Consider the following 25,919-nt stretch of genomic DNA (forward strand, 5'->3'; position numbering starts at 1 on the left):
GCAGCACCCCATTAGTCACTGCCTGCCATTCTGAAAAGGACCCGTTAATTCCTACTCTTTGCTTCCTGTCTGCCAACCAGTTCTCCATCCATGTCAATTCCCAACCCCCAATACCATGTGATCTAATTTTGCACATTAATCTCTTGTGTGGGACCTTGTCAAAGGCTTTTTGAAAGTTCAGATACACCACATCCACTGGCTCGGCCTTATCCATTCTACTTGTTACATCCTCAAAACATTCCAGAAGATCAGTCAAGCATGATATCCCCTTCATAAATCCATGCTGACTTTGACTGATCCTGTCACTGCTTTCCAAATGTGTGGCTATTACATCTTTAATAATCAACTCAAGCATCTTCCTCACTACCGCTGTAAGGCTAACTGGTCTATCATTTCCCTTTTCCCTCCTTTCTTAAAAAGTGGAGTTACATTAGATACCCTCCAGTCCATAGGAACTGATCCAGAGTCTATAGAACATTTGAAAATGATCATCAATGCATTGATGATTTCTAGGGCCACCTTCTTGAGTACTCTGGGATGCAGACCCTCAGGCCCTGGGGATTGATCTGCCTTCAGTCCCAACAGTTTACCGAAAACCATTTTCTGACTAATGTGGATTCCCTTTAGTTCCTCCCTCCCTCTAGATCCTCGGTCCCCTAGTATCTCTGGGAGATTGTTTGTGTCTTCCTTAGTGAAGTCAAAACCAAAGTACTCGTTTAACTGTTCTGCTTCAGTCTTTTGTTGCAAGAAATGTGGCTCATTTAAGGACCAAATATTGAAGAATTACAGAGGCATCAGAGGGGCTGAGAGAGACCAGATCTGCAATAGAGTTGGGTAGCATCACTGTGCACAGGGAATCCAACGAGGATGAGCAGACGGAGTCACGGATAGAGTCGGGCTCTTCAGCACACAGAGTTTGCATCGCCCAACAAGCATCTATTTACATTCACATTATCTTACAATAATCCACTGTTATTCTCCCCGCTTTCCCATCAATTCCCCCTCAGATTTTACCCCTCTCCTATACACTAGGTTGCATCCATGGTGGGAAACTAACCTACTGACCTGTCATTGTGATTTGGGAGGAAACTGGAGCACCTACCTGGTCACAGGGCGAATGTACAATTTCCACACAGACATCACCTGAGGTCAGAATCAAACCTGAGTAGCTGTGAGGCAGAACCTCTACCAGGTCTATCAGATGGGAAAATTGATAGAACTTTGGGGTGTCCAGGGATAATGTTGTGTGCAGAGAACAAGACGTCTTTTGCTAATCTCTTGCTATGAATGGATAGGCAGGGCATCTGAAGACCAAAGGAAAGACACAATAGCTAACTCCAACAAACTTTATTATATAGTTTTGTACTGCTGAAATAAACAGAATATAGGCTTTACACTTTGGGCAACATCATCACTTAACATATTAATGCAGAATTACCCATGCCCAGCAAATTTCGTGATCTTTTACATAACATTTGAACACATGGATTTCAACCCTTTCACTGATAGAGATATTTTTTTATTTTAACATTTTGGATCAATAACTGCCTGTGACAAAGTTAAATGAAGGTAAAAAGCATTAACAACGATGTGATGCATCAGTTCTAGACAGACACAAAGTGAATGATTATCCTTTCCGTGCAATACACTTGAACCTTCACACCTCAGGATAAACTGCATTTGAAGCTATTCCGCAGTTGTTATCCATGTCTTTAGCCATGAGGACGTAACCTTCATTGCCCCAACGCGGTCCCCAACTGGAACAAATCAATAGAGTTTTGCATGAATGGTCTAATGAGCCATTGCTTCAAAATTCATCTCATATAAACAAGGATTCCAGGTGAAATATGACTTTACATTGAAGGCAAGTGGAGAGATGACAGTCACTAGGATAGGAACACTGGAAATAGACCATTCAGCCCAGGAATTTGTTCTATCATTTAAAACTGATCTTTGCCAATCTTCATTCACTGTCACCACATCTTTGGTCACAATATCCAACAAAATACTTCCAGTGATCAAAGCTTCAAATGTCTCAGCATTCCCAGACTTCTGAAGGGGGGAGATCCACATTTCCACCATCCTTTGTATAAAATAGAATAATTCTGCATATGCCACTGAATTGATGCTTTTACCTTTGATTCACTCTTACCCTTCTTACTAAGAAGTGCTTTCAGTAAATCTGCCCTTTTAAGTTTTTTTTATTTAAACAGCTCAGTAAGATCTTTCATTTGTACAGCGAATAGAAGTCAATTGTATGTAAACTGTACTTGTAGCAATCTTCCAGGCTCAGCTGTCCTTTCCGCAAAATTGATCGGTAGTTCAGGATCAATCGAGTTCCAACCACAAGGAATCATTTCATCCAAATCTATTTCTTGCCTTCACTCTGGTCCAGTGCCGGAACCAAGTCCAATCCATGGAGAGACAATCAGTGCTCACTAGAGCAAGCACCCTCCTTCTTCCATGCAAGCTCACCTCCTTTTAGTACCGTGTTCTGAATTGAATGATGTACAGGAGCTGCAAGAAGGGATGGCCATCAACTGTGTGGCAAAGGGCTGGATGCATACAGGGAGCTAGTGTAGGGTTTCCCCACCAAGGAATGAAGATATGATGTGTGCAATGCAAGGAGTACTTGGCAAGACGGAATGGGGATTCTTGGCTGGGATTTTATTTCATTTCAAGTGGACCTGTGTGGCGGCAATATTTCTGAAGAAGTTCTCAAAGGAATGGCGGTGAAATTTGCAACATGTTTTACCACATCAAACGTCACAGCTTGGTTTGGCATCAGCTCTGCCCGAGAGAAAGAAATGGCAGAGAGTTGTGGATGTTGCCCAGTCATTACTCAGACCGCATTATAGACTAGCCTAATAGCCTGAACATCCCATTAAAGGACAATGTAACTTGTATTTATAAAGCTCCTCTTTTGACTTTATTCCCACAGGTAATGGTAGATCAACCCAAAGGTTGGTTGACAGGCATGGATCCAATGGATCAAAAGGCTTCTTCATGTGTTTGAACTTCAGTGATGCTACAATGATAGTGAGAGCCTATTTTTGACCAGGAACACCCTTCTTCCTTGAATAGACTATTGGTGCTCCTTACCCAAGGTGGCAAATAGGACCTACGTCAAATGATCCATTTGAAAGACTCTGTCAAAGCAGCATTTCCTCTGTACCAGGAGTTAGGAGCGGGAATGAGCTCAAATGCTCTTTAACTCGTAAACTTGGGAAGAGCGACGTAGCAAGGAGCTTGCAACCAACCCTAATTGGAAAGCAACTTTTGTGAAACTTAATTACCTTAGCTACAAATCCCAGTCAGACTGGGTAGAGGAAGGAGGATTATTTTTTTTTAACTCATCAGTGTGACAAAGGAACCCAGACATGAAATTTTGACCATTTCCACAGATGCTACCTGGCTTTTTGAGTCCTTCCAGCATTTTCTGTTTTTTATATCAGGATGACCTTACATTTTTATTGCTTCCATTACAAATAAAATCAGAATTTGAGTTCAGATTAACTCATGTTAAATACAACCCTCCTCCCCCACTTAGTAACCTACCTGTTTTTTACAATCCAATATGGTTTCTGATTTTCCATTCCATATCCGACCACTAAAATTCCATGATCGAGTTTCACAGTACTGCAGTGAGGCTCATAAAAAATCCCTGCAGAAAATGTTTTTGAATCACCATGTTATTTTGTTTATTTTAGAAATACAGCATGGAAATGGGCCCTTCAGCCCACGAAGGGGATTGGACACATTAGAGGCAGGAAACATGTTCCCAATGTTGGGGGAGTCCAGAACAAGGGGCCACAGTTTAAGAATAAGGGGTAGGACATTTAGAACGGAGATGAGGAAGAACTTTTTCAGTCAGAGAGTGGTGAAGGTGTGGAATTCTCTGCCTCAGAAGGCAGTGGAGGCCAGTTCGTTGGATGCTTTCAAGAGAGAGCTGGATAGAGCTCTTAAGGATAGCGGAGTGAGGGGGTATGGGGAGAAGGCAGGAACGGGGTACTGATTGAGAGTGATCAGCCATGATCGCATTGAATGGCGGTGCTGGCTCGAAGGGCTGAATGGCCTACTCCTGCACCTATTGTCTATTGTCTATTGTCTATTGTCTATTGAAGCCCATGCCAACCATCGATCAATCGTTCACATTAGTTCTATGTAATTCCACTTTCTCATCCATTCCCAACACACAAGGGGCAATTTACAGAGACTAATTAACCTAAAAACATGCATGTCTTTGGGATGTGAAAGGAGACTGGAGCACCCTGAGAAAACATATGCAGTCACAGGGAAAACATGCAAACGCCACACAGAGAGCCCCTGAGGTCAGGATCGAACCCGGGTCTCTGGCACTGTGAGGCAGCAGCTCTACCAGCTGCGACATTGAGCTGCCCATATAGTGGAATTTCAAAACAAGTGGTGAGATAACCAAAGGAAAAACCTCTGAACTGCAGGGGTTGGGATGGGTGGTGTGGGGGAAGAACCCAGTGGGTTAAAAGCTTGATGGAAATATGTCACATCTCAACTTCCTGCTTAAGAAATCAGCGTGGAAAGATCTTGCTGCATTATAGTAAAATCCAGTTTGTTGGGTATATCTGAGGGGTGCACAATTTACCCAGCCATTCACTACAGTGCGGCTTTATTCTTGAAACGGAGGTTTTATGGCACTAAACCCATGTGGCATCTTCTTCTCTTGCCTCACCTTTCCAACCTCGTCTGCATTTTCTGCTCCTTACCCGATTTGTACAACATGAAGGACTTGTGCTCTGCGTCGATGCCAGCTGAGATCGGTCCAGCCCATGCCACCGCTGCCGCTAAATCCGTCTCAGAGTTTCTCGCAATTTGCTTGACTCCTTTGCAAGTGGCAACTATGTCGCTCTGTTTGGATTTACAATCCCCATCCTAAATACGAAACACACCAGAGGAAGGAGAGGACACATGGGACCCATCAATGGCCAGGAATTGCCTTTCACTGATGAGACAACTTTGCTGGAAGCTCAACACCAACCTGCTACCTCTTTGGAAAATGCTACTTTAGCATAGAACCATACAGCACAGAAAGAGCCCTTCGGCCCATCGAGTCCGTGCCGACCATCAAGAACACTATTCCCATTTTATTTATTCTCCCCACATTCCATCGGCCTCCTCTAGATTCTACCATTCACACCCTCTGGAGGGGCTGTTTCCAGCAGCCAATGAACCTCCAACCTGCCCCTCTTAGGAATAGAGTCATAGAGTCATTCAGCATTGAAACAGTCGTTTCAGCCTAACTTACACATGCCAACAAAGATGCCCATCTACACTACTCCCACCTACCCGCTTTTGCCCCAGATACCTCTAAACCTTTCCATTCCATGTACCTGTCCAAATTCCTTTGAAATGGTGTTATAGTTGACCTCATCTAGCAGATCGTTCAATTTACTCACTGCCCTTTGTGTGAAAATGTTGCCCCCTCAAGTTCCTAGTAAATCTTTCCCCTCTCACCTTAACCCTATGTTGCCTGGATGTTGATTCCTCTACTCTGGGTAAAGAACTCTGTGCATTCACTCCATCTATTCCCATCATGGTCTTATACACCTCTATAAGATCACCCCTCATCCATCTGCGCTCCAAGAAATAAAGTCCTAGCCTGCCCAACCTCTCCCTGGAGTTCAGCCTCAGGATGTCGGAGAAAACCCAACAACTCGAAGGAAATCAACAAATCTTTTTTTTTTTTTTTTTTTTTTTTTTTTTTTTTTTTTTTTTTTTTTTTTTTTTTTTTTTTTTTGCTTTGAGATAAAAAATTTATTGGAGATAGGTACATCTTTACAGTCATACATTTTTAAATTGATAATATTGTCAATTATTATTATATTGTCTCCAATACTTTTTGTCCCCTTTTTTTTTAAAAACTAGATAGAGCTAAAGAAATAGATGAAGTAAGGAAAGAAAAGAGAGAGAAGCAAAATAAAAACAAAAACAAAAACAAATTGTAAGGATAAGGAAAAAGTTAGTTAAAGAAGAATGGAGAAATTTATTAAGATAACAAAAACTTCATTCGAGATATATACGTACATTTCAAAGTATAGCATTTCATCCATTCTTTAGTCCGAGTGCTAGTCAGGTTCCTGTGCTGAACCATTCTGACCCTTTAAGTAATCAATAAAAGGAGACCATATTCCAATGAATAATTCCTGTTTGTCCAACAGGGAAAATCTGATTCTTTCCACGTTTAAGGTCTCCGTCATTTCTATAATCCACATTTTGATTGTGGGGACCGTAGGGCCTTTCCAAAATTTTAGAATTAATTTTTTTCCCATTATTAAACTATAATCCATAAAGTTTCTTTGTGTTGTTCTAAATGTTTGATTTAATTCTAATATTCCGAGTATAATTAATTTTGGATCTGGGTCCAATTGTGTGCTGGTTACTTTAGATATTATGCTAAAAATATTTACCCAGAATTTTTTAATTTTTATACAGTTTGCGAACATATGAAATAATGTAGCTTCTAAATGTTGACATTTATCACATTTAGGTGAGATATGTTGGAAAATTTTATGTAGTTTTGTTTTTGAATAGTGTAACCTATGTATTACTTTAAATTGTATTAGAGAATGTCTGGCGTTTAGTGAACACTGATGTATATGTTGCAAACTTTCTTCCCAAGTATCTTTCGTAATTACTTGGTTTAATTCTTTTTCCCATTTTTGTCTGTATAAGTCCGTGGAGGGAATGTCACTGTCTAATAAGATATTATATATATAAGATATTAATTTTTCTGTATTAGGATGTTTGTTCCAACATTCATCAAGAATTTCTGAATTTCTAATTCGAAAATTTTGGGAGTTCGATTTTACATAATCTCTAAGTTGAAGATATCTGAAATAATCATTTCCACGAAGACCATAAGTCTGTTGCAACTCCTGAAATGTCAGAAAGGTGCCTTCCTTATAAAGTTGTCCCATATTTTTAATTCCATAATCCTTCCATTGTGTAAAACCCCCGTCTACCCATGAAGGCTTAAACAAAGGATTATTCACAATTGGAAGAAAAAGTGATAAATTATCTAATTTTAATGTCTTTTTTAATTGTTTCCAAATTCGTGTAGCACTAAATATTATAGGGTTTTCCCTATAAATTTTTTTGTTTAATTTAGACGTAGCAAATAATATCGAACCAATATCAAAAGGTAAACAATCTTCCTTTTCCATTTTTAACCAGTCTGGTTGATGATCTATTTCTTCCAACCAGAAATTCATATTTTTAATATTAACTGCCCAGAAATAAAACAAAAAATTGGGTAAAGCCAGGCCTCCATTTATTTTTGATTTACACAAGTGTCTTTTGTTTATCCTATGATTCTTATAATCCCAGATAAAATCATTAACAATAGAGTCCAATTTTTTTAAAAAGTTTTTTGTCAGATATATCGGAATTGTCTGAAAAAGGTATAATATTTGCGGTAAAAAAATCATTTTTATGGCATTAATTTTGCCAACCATTGAGATAGGGAGTGTTTTCCAATATTGAATATTCTTATGTAGTTTGTTCAGTAATGGGGGGAAATTTGCTTTAAATAATGATGTATATATCTTAGTTACATAGATCCCTAGATATTTAAATTTTTCATTTACTATTTTAAATGGAAATTGTTGTATTATCTGTTTATTATGTTCCCTTATTGGCATAATTTCGCTTTTATTCCAATTTATTCTGTATCCTGAAAATGAACCAAATTGGGTTATTAGCTTTAATAGGTTTGGAATACTAATTTCTGGTTTTGTGATGTAAATTAATACGTCATCTGCGTATAGAGAAATTTTATTCACTGTGTCCTTTGTGTTATATCCATGTATTTCCGGATGCCCCCTAACTCTTTCTGCCAGTGGCTCAATAGCAAGCGCAAATAATAATGGGGATAACGGGCATCCTTGTCTACAACCTCTAGATAGGCTAAATTTCGATGACAACCTTTGGTTTGTAAATATTCTGGCCGTGGGATTTGTATATAACAGTTTTATCCATGTACAGAATTTCTCCCCTAGCTGCATATTTTCCATCACCGAAAATAAATAAGACCATTCAACCTGATCAAATGCTTTTTCAGCATCAAGTGAGATTATTGCTAGATCTTCATTAATAATTCTCTTGGAATATATAATATTAAATAATCTTCTTAGATTATAGTATGAGTATCGTTTCTGAATGAAGCCTGTTTGGTCAGGGTGTATTAATTTATTCATCACTGTACTTAATCTATACGCTAGTATTTTAGTTAAAATTTTTTGATCTGTATTTAAAAGTGCAATTGCTCTGTATGATCCCGGATCTTCCGGATCTTTATCAGCTTTAGGAATGAGTGTTATTATAGATTCATTTAGAGTGTCTGGAAGTTTCTGTTGAGTATATATATACTCATACAGTCTATGTAAACGTGGGCTAAGCAAATCATAAATTTTTTTATAAAATTCGGAGCCTAAACCATCTGGTCCTACTGCTTTACCATTTTTTAAAGAACCAATAGACTCCTCAATATCCTTTGTCGTAATCTCCCTTTCTAATACTTCTCTATCGTTTGAATCTAAACCTTTTAAATTACATTTTTTTAAAAAGTCTGCTATTCCTTCTGATTGTGCTACGGTTTTAGTTGAATAAAGGCTCTGATAATATTGGAGAAATCTATCATTTATGTCCTTGGGCATTTTTAATAATTCTCCTGTCTCTGTTCTAATTTTATGAATTATTTTTTCCCCTTCCATTTTTCGTAACTGACGTGCTAATAGTTTTTGTGGTTTGTCTCCAAATTCAAAATGTAATTGTTTTGTTTTTTGATAGAGTTTTATTACTTGTTCTGAATACATTTTATTTAATTTATATTTCAATACCGCAATTTTATTATATTTTAGAGTAGATGGCATTCTCGCATTTTCTATATCTAGTTGTTTGATTTCACTTTCCAATGTTTGTTGCTTAATCCTGTTCTCTTTATTGTAAAAAGCTTGAGCAGAAATTAATGTACCTCGAACATACGCTTTAAACGTTTCCCACATAAGAGAAATAGGTGTGTCAGGGTTGTCATTTGCCTCAAAAAATATTTGAATCTGTTTAATAATATATTCCTGGCATGACTTTTCGTTCACAATTTGTGGGTTAAATCTCCAATATGCTTGTTTCTCGGACATTCCATTTAATTTAATCATGAATGTTAAAGGTGCATGATCTGAGATTATAATATTATGGTATTTTGAATTATAAGTAAGTGAGATAAGTTTAGCGTCGACCAAAAAATAATCTATTCTTGAATAGGTTTTATGTACAGGTGAATAAAATGAGTATTCTCGTCCAGTTGGGTTTTCCACTCTCCAAACATCTTTAATATTACTAGTGTCCATATATGCATTTAATAAGTCACTGGAATGTGATTTGGTTTTCCTTTGTCTTGTTGATCTGTCTAAATAGGAATCTAAAGTACAATTTAAATCTCCTCCAATTACTAAATTATGTTGTGCCATTTCCGGAATGCTGTTAAATATTTTCTTAAAGAACAGTGGACTATCAAAGTTTGGTCCATATACATTAACAAAAATCATTTTTTGTGCATTTAATTCTCCTATTACAATAATATATCTGCCATCCTTATCGGTTATAGTTGATGTATGTTTGAATAAAGTACCTTTCCGAAATAATATTGCTACGCCTCTTGATTTATGTGTAAAAGAAGAATGATATGTTTTATCTATCCATTTAGCTTTCAGCCTATGCTCAGCATCTTTTTTTAAATGTGTTTCTTGGATGAAAATCACGTCAGCTTTAATTGCTTTTAAATGTGCTAATACTTTACCTCTCTTAATTGGTTCATTAATACCTTTAACGTTCCAACTGCAAAACGTTATTCCTTCGTTCCCCGTATTCATTTTTAAATCTTGCATTTTTTGTCTATGGGGGTCTATAATAGAGCCAATGGTTCAGTTCAACAGACCCGACCCCGCACCCGAACACTGAATAGATGAATTTTAAGACTCTTAAATGCCTCTCACATATATATCTCCTTTGCTCCAATTTATAACTCCGTTCAAACTGAAAATAATAATGATAGTTTGTAATAGAAAAAAAAAGAGAATAGATTAAGAAATTAGTATTGTGCACAAAGAAGGAAAAAACTACATCTAATGTTAGTGCAGTTAGTGCTAGCCATACTAGCATGGCTACCCATCTACCGACTTCCGTAGTTGATGTTTCGAACTTATCCAGCCCCTTTGTTTCTTGGAACTTGTGTTCCATAGCAATATTTTACCGGGGGTATATCAAGTTCCAATAGTCGGAAGAGTTATGATACAAATAATAAAACCCAGAGTTAAAGGAACAATAAAGGTAAAAATGATAATGAAAATTACTAGCAGGAAAGGAAAGAGAGCAGATTTCCAAACATAACATATAAGATCCAGCTCTGTATTTACCTCTAATCATTCCATTATAAGTAACTTTATAAGTAAGTATTAGTCATTAGTAATAATTATTGATTCTAATTGTTAAAAATACCGCGGTATCATTTTAGTATTCATTAGTTAATTATATTAGTAGCGCAGTTATTAGTATCCATGGCAGAATTTCCGATCCACTTCTTTCTCAGCTTCTTTAGTCATCAATTCAATTCCATGCAGTCCTGCAAAGTCATTTATTCCTGGAGTTCAGCCTCAGGATGTCGGAGAAAACCCAACAACTCGAAGGAAATCAACAAATCTGACAGAGAACGTGCAAACTCCACACAGTCAGTACCAGAGGTCCACCAGAGGTCCAGATTGAACCTGGGTCACTTTAGCTGTGTGGCGGCGGCTCTATCAGCTGCATCTCTGTGCCATATTGTTTCCAGACTTAACATGTTGAGCAGATAAATTCAGACAATGAACTGCAGATGCTGGCTTACACCAAAGACAGACACAAAATGCTGGAGGGTCAGAGGGTCAGGCAGCATCTCTGGAGAAAAGGAATAGATGATGCTTTGGGTCGAGACCCATCTTCACACTAAGAGTCACGGGGAGAGGGAAACTCGAGGTGTGAAAAGGCACAAAGAACAAATGAATGAAAGGTATGAAAAGAACAAATCAAAGCCAGCACTGATGATCAAGGAAAGGTGGAGCCCACGGAGAGAGAGGGAATGCAAGGGTTACTTGAAATTTGAGAAATCAAATCCCTCACCGGCCCTCCCCCACCCTAATTGTCCTACTAGTTTCAGTGTCGTCCTACTTTGTTTCACTTTTTATATCCCCTCATTATCACCCTTTGGGCAGCCAACAATGGACCATTGTAGGCTCCACCTTTCCTTGATCATGAGTTTGATCCTTTGGTTTGTTCTTTTCATACCCTTCATTAATTTGTTCTTTGTACCTTTACAGAGCTCTAGTGTCCCTCTCCCCTGACTCTCAGTCTGAAGAAGGGTCAGACAATGATTTGACAAGTGCAGCCAATAAAGTCAAAGGAAGACAGGTCTTACCTTAGCAGTGTACGGATAGGACTGCTCGGAAGCAATACCTTTCTCTTTAATGAACAAGAAGCCGGCTATGACCGATCCACCACCACAGCCGGCATTGCCTACATCTCTGCTGCAGTCCATCAGGTACTGTTCGCTCAGGGAAAAAAGCTTTCCCGTTTTCTTAAACACCTGCCCTTCCAGTACTCCGGTGGTGCTGAATGCCCAGCAGGAACCACACTGGCCCTAATGAAGAAGCAAAGGTACAATGTGAGGTGCAGAGCCATCCCTGTCCACCTGCTCACTGGGGAACCATTGAGGAGTGCAGAATCCTGACTCCATCAAGAACGAACAGGCGAGACAAGAGAGGAAAAGTAGAGGATAGACACTCTTAGAAATTCTTACTTGCAACGGGTTAACATACCCGTAAATGCAATAGACACAAATAATATATAATTTTTAAAAATTCAATTAATAACTGTGCAAAATAGTGCAAAAAAAAAAGCAACATTCTTAGCGCAACCAAAGACAGTCCATAGAATGCGTAGGAAGGAACTGCAGATGCTGGTTTATACCAAAGGTAGACACAAAATGCTGGAGTACCTCAGCGGGTCAGGCAGCATCGCTGGAAAAAGGTACAGGTGACATTTCATTTCGAGACCCTTCTTCAGAAAGATGTGTTGTTTAATCCACCCACTGGACCAAGTCTCAGGAGGGGAAACTAGAGGGTTCAAAGTTTAGGTCACAAAGCTTCAGTTTTCAATAAAAACTGAAAATGCTCAGCAGCTGAGGAAAGAGATACAGAGTTATTATTTGGGTCTTTTGAAACCTATCTCTGGGAATAAGATTTTGTTCAGCTTTCCCAAAGGGCCAGATTGGGCAGAACAGGTCCACCTGCTGGTATGGCCTCCCATAATCTCGGCACACCTGTACTTACCTGGGTCTTGTGTGGAAGGTCAGTCAAACTGGCAATCCACACCCTCAAAGGTCAGGGCCAGTCTGTGAGGGCTAAACAATGATTAGGCCAAGAGCATCGTAGTGAGGAGATCCCGTCCCCATTACACCCCCGATAACCTTCCACAGGAGGCAGAGCTTGGAGCAGGAACCTGCCAGCTGTCAAGGCCATCATGGACGTGCACAATTTTTAAATGGCTCCAACATTCAGAAACTTGTTGAAACTTTTAAAATGTGAAAGACTGCTGATCCTGTAGAGATGGATCTGATGAAAAATCAGAGGAGAAAGGTTTAACAGGAATTGTAGGAACACCTTTCTCACACAGTGGGTGGTAAGTATATGGAACGAGCTGCCGGATGAAGTATTGTAGTTGAGGCAGGTACAATAGCAAGATTCAAAAGACATTTGGACTGGTACATGGACAAGAATGGCTTAGAGTGATAGATGCCATACAGTTAAATGGGCCTCACTTAGATGGGCATTTTAGTCAGCATGGATGAATTTGACTGCATTGCCTGTTTACATACCATGTGACTCTATGACCATAATTGCACTTTAATACAGATTTCAGTCAATTATAATAAATCACCCATTCACTACTGTCCCAAATTCAAGATCTATCTCTTTATTTTTAATATTGCCCACCATCAATAAACTACTCATTTAAAAACTACCGAGCAGTCAATAGTTACCTGATCCTTCACTCGAGTAACGTAGCCCTTCGGCCTCCAATCAACACTTGGAGGCAACTGGGCATTCTCCTGTGCTGTGAATACTTTGCAAGTTGAGTTCTCAGCTTCCTTTATCCTGCTTGCATTCAGAAATTGCCTGAATTCCTCTGGAGTCTAGAAAGTCAAGAGTTTTGTCATGTTGGAGTCTGAAGACTCAATCGTAGTGCTTTACAATTCAACAGTATATTTCCATACGTTAGCATGATCGTTCATTGCAATAAAAGCGTTCATTAAATTCTCAGTCCCGAAAATGGGTGTTTTTGAGAATCACCATCCACAATGGAAGTTTATTAACTAAGCAAATCAGAGCTGGTGGCGTCAGTGGCTCAGATATCCTCACAGTGCATATATATAAGTGGTGCCATCAATGGGATGTCCCAACTTCATAGAGAGTTGCACCTTTTGTGCAACCACCAGAGGAACATTTACAAAAGAGATTGTGGACATCGTCAGAGAAGGCACCTGTAAAAAATGACAACAATGAGGACATTGACCAAAAAAACAAACTGATGGCGAACTCAAAGGATAAGGCAGCAACTATGGAGGGAAATGGATGGACGTTTTGGGTCAGGACCTTTCTTCAGCCCATCTGACCCAAAATATCACCTGTTCATTTCCTCTCCACAGGTGTGGCCTGGCCCACCGAGTTCCTCCAGCAGATTCTTTTTTGCTCAAGAAACCTGCCTCTGTGTCTTCACAAGGAGGACTCTTATTGTTGGTGTGGAGGGTGGTGTATACATGGAACGAGCTGCCAGGGCTATTAAAAATGTCTAGGAAAGACCTCTCTTTAACAAAACTACTCCTTCTCCCTCCGCAATCTCTTCTTCCTCCCACTCCTATGCGAAAAGCAATAATTGCTCCTCATCGTTGCAAGGTTTCAGATGAAATGTAAGACCGTTCCGAAGAGCACTGCAGGTAGCCTGTGTGCAGTTGAAGTGCAATTGTGACTTTGCTTCCTCAATGCACTCTCAACTTAGCTCATAAGGTCATAAAATCATGTGATAGGAGTAGAATTAGGCCATTTGGTCCATCAAGTCCACTCCACCATTCAATCATTCCTGATCTATCTCTCCCTCCTAACCCAATTCTCCTTACTTTTCCCTATAACCTCTGGCACCTGTACTAATCAAGAATCTGTCTATCTCTGCCTTAAAAATATCCACTGACTTGGCCTCCACAGCCTTCTGTGGCAAAGAATTCCACAGATTCACCAACCTCTGACTAAAGAAATTTCTCCACATCTCCTTCTGAAAAGAACATCCTTTAATTCTGAGGCTATGACCTCTGGTCCTAGACTTTCCCACTGGTAAAAACATCACGTCCACTCTATCCAAGCCTTTCACTATACTGTATGTGTCAATGAGGTCCCCCCACATTCTTCTAAACTCCAGCGGGTTCAGGTCCAGTGCTGACTAACGCACGTCATAGGTTAACCTATTCATTCCTGGGATCATTCTTGTAAACCTCCTCTGGGCACTCTCCTGAACCAGCACATCCTTCCTCAGGTGCTCATTAGTCTGATGACAGAGAAGGAAGCCATTTCTCTGATAAGGTCCGTGCTGTATACCATTCCCTCTCTCCTTATGGCGGAATGGCGGGACTGTCATATGTTGAAAGACTGGAGCGACTAGGTTTGTATACACTGGAATTTAGAAGGATGAGAGGGGATCTTATCGAAACGTATAAAATTATTAAGGGGTTGGACACGTTAGAGGCAGGAAACATGTTCCCAATGTTGGGGGAGTCCAGAACCAGGGGTAGGTCATTTAGAACAGAGATGAGGAAAAACTTTTTTAGTCAGAGAGTTGTAAATCTGTGGAATTCTCTGCCTCAGAAGGCAGTGGAGGCCAATTCTCTGAATACATTCAAGAGAGAGCTAGATAGAGCTCTTAAGGATAGCGGAGTCAGGGGGTATGGGGAGAAGGCAGGAACGGGGTACTGATTGAGAATGATCAGCCATGATCACATTGAATGGCGGTGCTGGCTCGAAGGGCCGAATGGCCTTCTCCTGCACCTATTTTCAATTGTCTATTGTCTATTGTCTTATTTCCCTGTGGCCTCGACACATTATTCTCTCTCGCACACCCATCCACTCCTTAATTATTTAATTGCTTACCATGTAAGAGTAATTTAGGTAACCCCCACCCTCACTCCACACTCTTGGAAGTCAATGTAATCCCCCTAAGGGCAAAGTATGACTGCCTCAGAATTTTACACTGGATTAGTCTTACATATGGTGTTTATTTCCAACAGAAGCAGGCAGTTAGATAAGAAACAAATTTAGATCCAAAGACAAAAAATATTGGAAAATTTTAAGGAGTCTGGTAGCATCGGTGGAAAGAGAAACAGCCTCTTGTCGGAAAATAAAAATGGATATTTGTCATGCTTTACATTTGATCTATGATATAATATTATGTTTTATCCATTGATAATATCTATGGGTCGAAATGCCTCACTCCCAGTTGTACGTACCAGGTCGCCAAACTGGTTAATTCCCACAGTAAATGTATGCTTCCCCATTGAATGCTCCAGGTTATGTTGTTCAATGTATCTTACGTTCTTCTCCCAAACCATTCTTCTGTAATTCACATCATCCTAAAAGCAACATTATACCATAAGTTAACTTGAACTTATTTCACCATTGCCCCAAGTATTTGTCGTTACTCCGTCAGCCCAATCAAATAGGAATGGACAGATTCCACAATCCACGTCAATATTCCCATTTCTCCATTCCCACTAAAGGTCGGAAATTCCATTGAGTACTCCAGCTTTCACAACCTTGAGCTTATCAAAACTCTATGAACACATTCTAACTCACACCTCTCTTGTTGATTTGTATTGGCTCCATATCTGGTGATGCGTTATTCTGAAGTTGTCATCCTTGCTTAGCCGCCCCTCTGTGGCCTCATTCCTCTCTGTATCTGTAACCTTTCCCAGTGCTCAACCTTCCGAGATCCCACTCTCCTTCTTTATCAATCTCCAATACACCCTAAATTACTGAAGCATTCCTCCCCATAAACCTTAGGTTTACGTTTACCACAATACAGGGAAAAGCTTTGTTTTATCCAAACAGTTCAGATATACTATATGTAAATACAATCAAGTCAAACTCAAGTACAATAGACGGAGCAAAGGGGCAGAGTACAGAATATAGTTCTCAGCATTGTAGTGCATCAGTTCCATGGACAAAGTCAATATCCACAATGGGGCAGAGGTGAATCAGACAGTATCCTAGCCTATGGGGATAGACCATTCAGAAGACTGATAATTGGGGTGGAGGGGGGGTGGGGGGGTGAAGAGATTGGTTCTGAGTCTGGTGGTGCGTGCTTTGAAGCTTCTGAACCATCTGCCGGATTGGAGCAGGGAGAAGAAGGAATGACCGGGGTTGGGTAAGTTTTTGATTATGTTGGCTACTTTTCAAAGCAGCATGAAGTATAGGTGGAGTCAATGGTGGGAAGTCTGTTCTGTATGATGCACCAGTCTTCACCAGTCTGCACCTCCACCTATCTCCTCCTCCAGGATGATGTTTAAAAAGTGCCTTCTCCTTCCAACATTTGGTTATGTTGCGTTATCTCTTTTAGTAACGGTATCAATATTCCTTTCTCTACGCCAAAGTATCTTAGAATGTTGGCTCAGTGCCTTGAAGGAACGATAAGCAGTTACTGCCACTTACCTCTTGGTACTGCTTCTGATGGAATGATTTCCAGCTGATCCAGGCTTCATCTAGTGATGGATCAAGAGGGAAGCCAAAAGCTACAGCCAGAATCCAGATGGCTGTGTTGCCCACGCACAGAGGGAACTTCATTTTGGATAGTCTGATGGAGCAAGGCTTTTGAAATTAATCAGCAATTGTGAATAACATTCCTATGTTGTTGAGAGACCATTGTTATCTAAATGTTTATGAACACAGGTATATTCGTCCATTGGTTTTGTTATTGGATCAACAAACCAGAGTCCTGGGTCAACAATCCTGACAACTTGATTGAAATGCACCTCACCAATTTGGTAATTAGAACTCAAAGCAAATTGTAAATGAAGAGCTGGCTTTGGTAAACGTGACTCTGTGGGTGACAGTGTTTAGACAATAGACAATAGAAAATAGGTGCAGGAGAAGGCCATTCGGCCCTTCGAGCCTGCACCGCCATTCAATGTGATCATGGCTGATCATTCTCAATTTAGTTTAGAAGAGTTGCCTCATAGCACCTTTGGCCTGATTCAGCCCTGCCCTCATGAGATATCTGCGTGGAGTTTGCACGTTCTTTCTGTGACCATGTAGGTTTCTCGCGTGTAGTTGAGAGATAGATTCTATGGGGAGTTGATGGGAACATGGAGTGGATTAACTGGGCCATTACGTCTTCAATCCCACTCCAATGTTTTGCCCTTTGAATGACTAAAGTTGCCTGGAAAGCCATTCATTTGAGTCAAATAAAAACGGAAAATGCTGGAAACACTCAGCAAGTCAGACAGCCACGTTGGAAGGAAAAACAGTTAATGGTTCAGGCCCAGGATCCTTCGTCAAACCGACAAAGAGTTATGAAGATAAAAGGTTAACTGGAGTCAAGGAACTGGTTTACAAAAGAAAACACGTAGCTCAGTGGGTCAGGCAGCTTCTCGCGAGAACATGAATAGGTGACATTTTAGGTCGGGAACTTTCTTCAGACTCAAGGAATCTTCAGTCTGCCTGACTCGCTGAGCTACTCAAGCACTCTGTGTCTTCTTCTGAAATATTAACTTTTTCTCTTTCCATAGAGACTGCCTGTTTCCAACATTTTCAGTTTTCATTTTAGATTTCCAGCATCTGCAGATTATTATTTTGATTTTCATATATGTCAAAATGTTTACCAACACATAAATAGGCAAGGCAAAGAAGGATGAGGTCCTAATGCAGGCAAATAAGATTAATGTAATTGAACAAAGTGGTTGGCATGGAAATGGTAAGGCAAAGGCCCATTTCTGTGCTGTTTGGCTCAAGGACACAATTTCAAGAAAAAAGCAAGTCACTATTATCACTCAACAACTAAGATAGGGATTATTCGTAAATTAGATCCCAAAGTGAAAAATTCCTATTTTTATACTTTAAATATTTCTAAAACGTTGACCTACATAAACAAGATTGATAATGATCTTCCTTCCATTTTAATAATATTCACAGATAAATGTGCCAACTGAAATTGGGAGAAGCAATAGTCCTAAGGCCGTAATTCTGTTCAGTCGAACATGGTCCTGTTAGAATGTGCACAGAGGGGAAAGGAGAGGCAATGAGTCCTGAATTCAAACCCAAGGTGATGTTCGACAACTCAACAAAGGACAACGTAGCAGATAATGAAACAGAAATGTAGCCACAAGGAACCACAGACGATGGTTTACAAAAAAGACACAGTGCTGGAGCAACTCAGCGGGTCGGGCAGCATCCCCAGAGAACATGGATAGGTGACATTTCGAGTTGGAACCCTTCTCCAGACTGACTGTAGTGATGGGAGGGATGGAGGAGGAATGGCAAGGTGGGGATTGTTGTAGGTTAGTTACCTACAATTAGAAAATTCAATCGTCATACCAAGCTAGGCAAGTGGAATGCTGTTCGTCATGTTTATGTGTAGCCTCACACTGGCAATGGAGGAGGCCCAGGATAGAAAAGCCAGAACAGAATTTTTTTCTCATCATCACAGTGCAGAGGCCATAGTTTTATACAGAAAGAGTCACCTCTTTTGGACACCCAGAGTCAACATGAACTCCAGGACAGACACAGGAAACTAATTCGGTGAATGGATCACCTGGCTAAAGACCTGGGTTTGACATGTTTGTCTCAAAGGATTAGGTTCAAGAGAGAGGGTTTGAGGAACAATAGGTACAGAACTATCATGCAGTGGAAGCCACTACTGCTCTTGCCTTGAATGCCTTCAAGACCTTTCTGGTCTTTACAGTAGCTATTGCTTGGGTTCAGCAATGAACTGCATAACCATTCACCCAAAACTCACAGCATTATCAAGAGATTTTTAGTTCATTAGGATGAATGCAAGAAGTTGAATTGAATTGAAATCCTAACATGAACTCAATTCACACCATTGTCTGTGCAATTATTGCCAATATATCCAAAAGTGCTTACATTTGCAAGTCTGTTTCTGTTGAACTATTGCAGGCAAAGATATTCTTTCTCTGGAATATTGAAAAGCTGTGCGAGTGCGTGTGGAAATGATGATATTTAGTGCCAACAATAGGTAGATAATTTCTGAGATGTGCGCGCAGGTTCTTAAAGATTGTAATAATGATCAAAAGGAAAAATGATATCAATGAGCTTACCTTCCAGCGTTCCGTTGTCTGTGCAATTCCGTGGAGTGAGAAGGTGAGAGGGTGTATTATATATACGCTAAAACCTTTCAGCGTCCTTCCCTCCTCAAGATGCTGCTACAGCTCACCATACTGACAGGTGAAGCAGTCACAATGCTGGCAAGTGATAGCAGATATCAAGTGATGCCGAAGGGTATGCTTTTCAGAGAGACATCCTTCTCCTGCCAAATGTACTCATCTGCACCATTTGCAACAAATCAGTTTTATGATATGATTATCAGTTTTATGAGTAGATTCGATGGGCTGAATGGCCTAATTCTACTATGTCTTACGGTCTTATGATATTCACAATCCGCAGTTAGCTTTTTTTGGTGGGGGGGGGGGGGCGCGGGGGTTTCTCTTCTGAAGATGCAGATTCACCGCAGGCACAGTTCCACAGACTCCAGGTCCTGCTACCTCCAGTCACTTTAGGAGTTGTTTAGACTGTTGATGGTCATTATCTGAAACGTGTGCTGAGAGTGTTAGTTGCCACTTATTAATTTGAATTAGATTTATTATTAGATGCAGTCCAGGCCTTGCTACACTTATGTTCGGTCTCTGTTGTAGAACGAATGAGGCTGAACACTTCACACTCATCAGTGACGATCTCCTCTTCTGAACTTACAATGGAGGAGCTGATGTGGGAATGGAGGATTATTGCAGCTTTGAGCCTGCCCTGGGGATCTTGTTTAGCATTGGCATGGGTAGGGTGATTATCCACAATTTAACTAGTCACCTTGTTATAGAAAATATGTAATTAAGCTGGAAAAAGTGCAGTAAAGATTTACAAGGATTTTCTTCCTGTGCACCTATTACCTGTCACACCGTGTTCCCTCTCACACTGCTCCCCATCTGTGTACCTATTGCCTGCCATGCTTTGTCCAGCTTTCTTCCCCCACCCCACCTACAATCAATCTGAAGAAGTGTCCCGACCCAAAACGTCATCTATCCTAGTTCTTCAGGGATGCTGCCTGACCTGCTGAGTTACTCCAGCACATTGTGGGTTTTTTTGGTAAACCAGCATCTGCAATTCATTGCTTCTACATTATTTACAAGGATGTTGCCAGGACTCAAGGAACTGAGTTATAAAGAGTGGTTGTGCAGGTTAGAACTGTATTCCCTGTTGTGTAGGAGACTGAGCTGTGATTTTATGGAGCTGTCCAAAATCACGAGTCATAAATTGGGTGAATGCATACAATCTTTTACCCAGCGTTGGTGAATCTAGAACCAGAGGACATAGGTTTAAGGTGAGAGGAGAGATTTAATAGAAACTGATGGGCAACCTTTCCACGCGGAGGGTAGTGGGTATATTGAATGTAAACCGAGAGGAAAGGTTTGAGTCAGGAACAATGACAACATTTAAAAGACATTAGGACAGGTAATGGATTGGAAAGGCTTAGAGGGATAGGGTCAAACGTAGGTTTAACATAGAATGGGATTAACATAGATAGCAATCGGTTGGCATGGAGAAGTTGAGCCGAATGCCTGTTTCCATGCTGAATGAATCTATGATATTCTGTTTTTGTTGAAATAAATGAGCTCTCTAACTTATTTTTAGATTTAATTGTCAATTTCCTTATAGCTGGCCAATATGTACATTCAATATGGTCTCTTCTTTTGTATGTCAACCACAACAAACAAAAGTGGCAATTGGTGCTTCAGAGTACCGTAGTTGACGTTTTGCTGCAATTTTTGCCAGTTCGGTAGAACTGCCCAGGGTGGACGACGATGACATAAAGCAGCTCCCACCCCATTCAATATGGTGATAGACACAGAAAGCTGGAGTAACTCAGCGGGTCAGGCAGCATCTCTGGAGAGAAGGAATGGGTGATGTTTCGGGTTGAGACCCTTCTTCAGATTAGTTAGGTGTAAGAGAAACGAGAGATATAGATGATGATGTAGAGAGATAAAGAACAATAAATGAAAGATATGCAAAAAAGTAATGATGATCAAGGAAACAGGCCATTGTTAGGCCCGCCGGAATTTGGAGGAGCAGCACCTCATATTTCGCCTGGGCAGTTTGCGGCCCGGTGGTATGAACGTCGACTTCTCCAACTTCAGATAGCTCCTCTGTCCCTCCCTTCCCCTCCTCCTTCCCAGATCTCCCTCTATCTTCCTGTCTCCACCTATATCCTTCCTTTGTCCCACCCCCGACATCAGTCTGAAGAAGGGTCTCGACCCGAAACGTCACCCATTCCTTCTCTCCCGAGATGCTGCCTGACCTGCTGAGTTACTCCAGCATTTTGTGAATAAATCGATTTGTACCAGCATCTGCAGTTATTTTCTTATACCATTGTTAGCTACTTGTTGGGTGAAAACAAGAAGCTGGTGCGACTTGGGTGGGGGGAGGAATAGAAAGAGGGAATGCCGGGGTTACTTGAAGTTAGAGAAATCAATATTCATACCACTGGGCTGTAAGCTGCCCAAACGAAATATGAGATGCTGTTCCTCCAATTTGTGTTTAGCCTCACTCTGACAATGGAGGAGACTGCAGACAGAAAGGTCTGTGTGGGAATGGGAAGGAGAATAAAGTGTTTTGCAACCAGGAGATCAGGCAGCTTCAGACGGACTGAGCAAAGGTGTTCAACGAAATGATTGCCCAGTCTACGTTTGGTCTCGCCGATGTATAAGAGTCCATTTTCTTCATCGGCCTATTACCTATGTTACCTATATTACCCAAGTTCTTTACTTTGGACTGTTAACATGTACTAATTGAAGACCCCTCCTTGGAGAGATTGTGCACTACCCGCCAATTTTTTTTTGCCTTCCAACATAGTGAGGAATGTGGAGGAGTCACTGTGGTGGATGTTTATGTTAAAATGTATTTGTGTGTCTTGTTGCTTTTTATTGGTATGACTGTATGGCAAATCAAATTCCTCGTATGTTGCAAAACATACTTGACTAATAAAGTATGATTATGATTATGATTCTAATCACGGTGGAGTGAACTCCACTGATGAGTTGGAACAATTTCCACCAATTTTACTGCCTTTCAGCATCAGTCCCCACACCACCTCAACATCTGCGGTAAATTCAAAATCAACTTCCAACACCCCACCCTCAAGCTTTAACTTGGAAGAGGATAAGATCTAAATTGAAATTTCACACGTTTTATAAAATTATTCTGGCAAAGGAGGCTTTTGTTTCTGAACTTGGTGCTGGCAGATCAATCCCATCAGTCTCACCCCCTGCTCTTCCCCCTTTGCCCTTCACAAGAGAAACGGAAAGAATCTGCAGGGAAGGAGTCGTGAGACAAAGCACCAGTACACAATGAAGGTTTATTGACCTGCGACATTAATCCTTCCACAGATGCAGCCTGACCTGCTGTGCATTTCCAACACGTCCCTTCTTTCTTTCATGGCTCATCAATGCCTGCCATCTACCATCACTTGGGGTTTTACATGTTACAACAGCCAATTAACCGGGGCTCATGATGTCGACCTCCCCGCGGTGAGCCCTGCCAGCTGACCTCAGTCAGGCAAACGACAACAAACAGAGACAGCAGAGGCAGAAGCAGCTTCATAACTTCTGTTGCCTCAAACGCAAGAAGAAGAAGAAGCCAATTAACCTACCAACCTGCACTCTTTGGGATGAAGCAGAAAATTGGAGCACCCCACACATTCAGAGAGAAACCGCAAACTCCACATCAGAGATCTGGATTGAACTTGAGTCGCTGGAGCTGCAAGGCAGTGGTTCCACCAGCTACACCACCGTGCCACTAAATATGCATGCAAACACCATATTTAACATCATGTTAGGCCTTGATGAATCTCCATTCAATATATTCATGGCAGAGCAGTGGTTAAATTATATTCCCCCAAGGCAGACTTGGAACTAAAATTTAGTTAATTAAGGGCGGCACGGTGGCGCAGCGGTAGAGTTGCTGCCTTACAGCGAATGCAGCGCCGGAGACTCAGGTTCGATCCTCACTGTGGGTGCTGTACTGTACGGAGTTTGTACGTCCTCCCCGTGACCTGCGTGGGTTTTCTCCGAGATCTTCGGTTTCCTCCCACACTCCAAAGACGTACAGGTTTGTAGGTTAATTGCCTGGGCAAATGTAAAGATTGTCCCTAGTGTGTGTAGGGTAGTGTTAATGTGCGGGGGTCGCTGGGCGGCACGGACCCGGTGGGCCGAAGGGCCTGTTTCTGCACTGTATCTCTAAATCTAAAAAAATCTAATAATATGGATTCAATAAAAATAAAATTGTTTCAATAATGTTGAAACCAGTGAATTGTTTTATCTGGTTGCCATTCTGGGGATGTGGGTGCAGTTGTCTGGTGGAGAGCAGCCATTTGTAATTGGCTCTGGATGACCCAGAAAATCTCCCGGCCATGCAGTTCAAATGGCGGTCAATTTGAGAACAATCGGGGTTTATCTGACACAAATGGCACCCTCACCTTGTAGCTGGGGCGGACAACTTGATAACCAGGCAACTTCATACCCTGGCACACGCTGTAGGTTCTGGGGGTGAAAGATTAGCCTCAGAGACAGATGGCATTAACCAGCAGGAAAGTCAAAGGGCCCCTGAAAATGTTAATGCATTCTTCACTTTTAAAGCTTTTATTGAGTCTGTTTTATACTTATTGGTTGAAAGATGCGGCATGGAAACAGGCCCTTTGGCCCACCAATTCCATGCTGACCACCTGTTCACAATAGTGTTATGTTATCCAAGTTTAGGAGGTTGCAGGGTAACTTGGACAGGTTGAGGCAGATACATGGCAGATGCAGTATAATGTAGATAAATATGAGGTTATCCACTTTGGCGACAAAAATAATCTCAATGGCGTCAGATTAGGTAAAGGGGAAGTGCAATGAGACCTTGGTGTCCTTGTACACCAGTCACTGAAAGTAAGCGTGCAGGTACACCAGGCAGTGAAGAAAGCTAATGGCGTGATGGCTTTCATAACGAGAGGATTTGAGTACAGGAGCAAAGAAGTCCTTCTGCAGTTGTATAGGGCCTTGGTGAGACCACATCTGGAGTATTGTGTGCAGTTTTGGTCTCCTACTTTGTGTAAGGACATCCTTGCTATTGAGGCAGTGCAGCGTAGGTTCACAAGGTTAATCCCCGGGATGGAGGGACTGTCATATGAGGAAAAATTGGAAAGACTAGGCTTGTATTCACTGGAGTTTAGAAGGTTGAGAGGGGATCTTATAGAGACCTATAAAATTATAAAAGGACTAGGCAAGCTAAATGCAGGAAAAATGTTCCCAATGTTGGGGAGTCCAGAACCAGCGGACACAGTCTAAGAATAAAGGGGAGGCCATTTAAAAGTGAGGTGAGAAGAAACTTTTTCACCCAGAGTGTTTTGAATTTGTAGAATTCTCTACCACAGAAGGCAGTGGAAACCAATTCACTGGATGAATTTAAAAGAGAGCTAGATGGAGCTCTAGGGGCTAGTGGAATTAAGGGATATGGGGAGAAGGCAGGCACAGGTTGTAGATGATCAGTCATGATCACAATGAATGGCGGTGCTGGCTCGAAGGGCCAAATGACCTCCTCCTGCACCTATTTTCTATGTTTCTGTTTTGCATCGATGCCCTACACACTAGCGGCATTCATTTTAATATACAGAGGCCAATTAACCTACAAACCTGTATGTCTTTGGGATGAGAGTAGGAATGTGAGCACCTGGAAGAAGCCCAGGCAAGCACAGAAAGAACGTGCAAACTCCACACATTCAGCACCCGAGGTCAGGATTAAACCTAGGTCTCTGAAGCTGTGAGGCAGCAGCACTACCAGCTGCGCTTCTGTGCCACCCCTATTGATTTGTAAAAATGTATAAATGTCCAACAATAGAGGACATAGCTATAACATGAAAGGGGGATAATTTAATGGAGATGTGCCGGGCAGGTTTTTTTAAACACAGGGTGGTGGGGGTCTGGAGTGCTTTGCCAGGAGTGGTGATGGAGGAAGATATGATAGTGGCATTAAAGCGGCTTTTAGATAGGCACATGGAACTGTAGGGAATAGTGGGATATGAATCATGTACAGGCAGATGAGATCATTGTAGCTAGGCATCTTGTTTGGCACAAATGTTGACACTGGACGCAAGGCGGGGGACCGGGAAAAGTTTGAATGATGCAACTTATTTTATCCACCTCTATTTTATCTGTGGTTAAATAAACAAGTGGTCTTCAATTGACAAGTAATATCATTTATTAGATTACTGCAACTCGCCATTAAGGATTATGAACTGTATTAAAATAATATTAAATGCAACTGAGTATAAAACATACAAAGAGATTGAAGCACATGCAGGGACTATTACACTGGTTCTAAGAACTGTTTACAGTCCTTCCAACAGGAATGTTTACATGCACTTTATTTTACCCTCATAGAGCTTAAAATTAGATAGGCAAGGCCTGGCTATGCGATTATCAATAATACATTGGATCAATAGCTTCGGATAACTGGATTCTGATTCTTGCTGTCTCCATCCACCATGTGCACGCA

The 25,919-nt window shown here is 41.0% G+C and overlaps 1 protein-coding gene across 1 annotated transcript; it reads right to left on the reverse strand.

The window, feature by feature from the left end:
- Positions 1-1,657: 1,657 nt before the first annotated feature.
- On the reverse strand, positions 1,658-16,898 carry LOC144607400 (cathepsin L2-like). The gene is made up of 7 exons (XM_078424230.1): positions 16,815-16,898; positions 15,614-15,736; positions 13,103-13,255; positions 11,480-11,701; positions 4,743-4,908; positions 3,559-3,664; positions 1,658-1,757 (listed from the first exon to the last, which is right to left on the reverse strand). The coding sequence occupies exons 2-7, from the start codon at positions 15,713-15,715 to the stop codon at positions 1,658-1,660; spliced, it is 849 nt and encodes a 282-aa protein (XP_078280356.1). The 5' UTR covers positions 15,716-15,736; positions 16,815-16,898.
- Between the last annotated feature and the right edge of the window lie 9,021 nt (positions 16,899-25,919).

This window comes from Rhinoraja longicauda, chromosome 28 (assembly GCF_053455715.1).
Source record: "Rhinoraja longicauda isolate Sanriku21f chromosome 28, sRhiLon1.1, whole genome shotgun sequence".
In the NCBI taxonomy this organism is placed as follows: domain Eukaryota; kingdom Metazoa; phylum Chordata; class Chondrichthyes; order Rajiformes; family Arhynchobatidae; genus Rhinoraja; species Rhinoraja longicauda.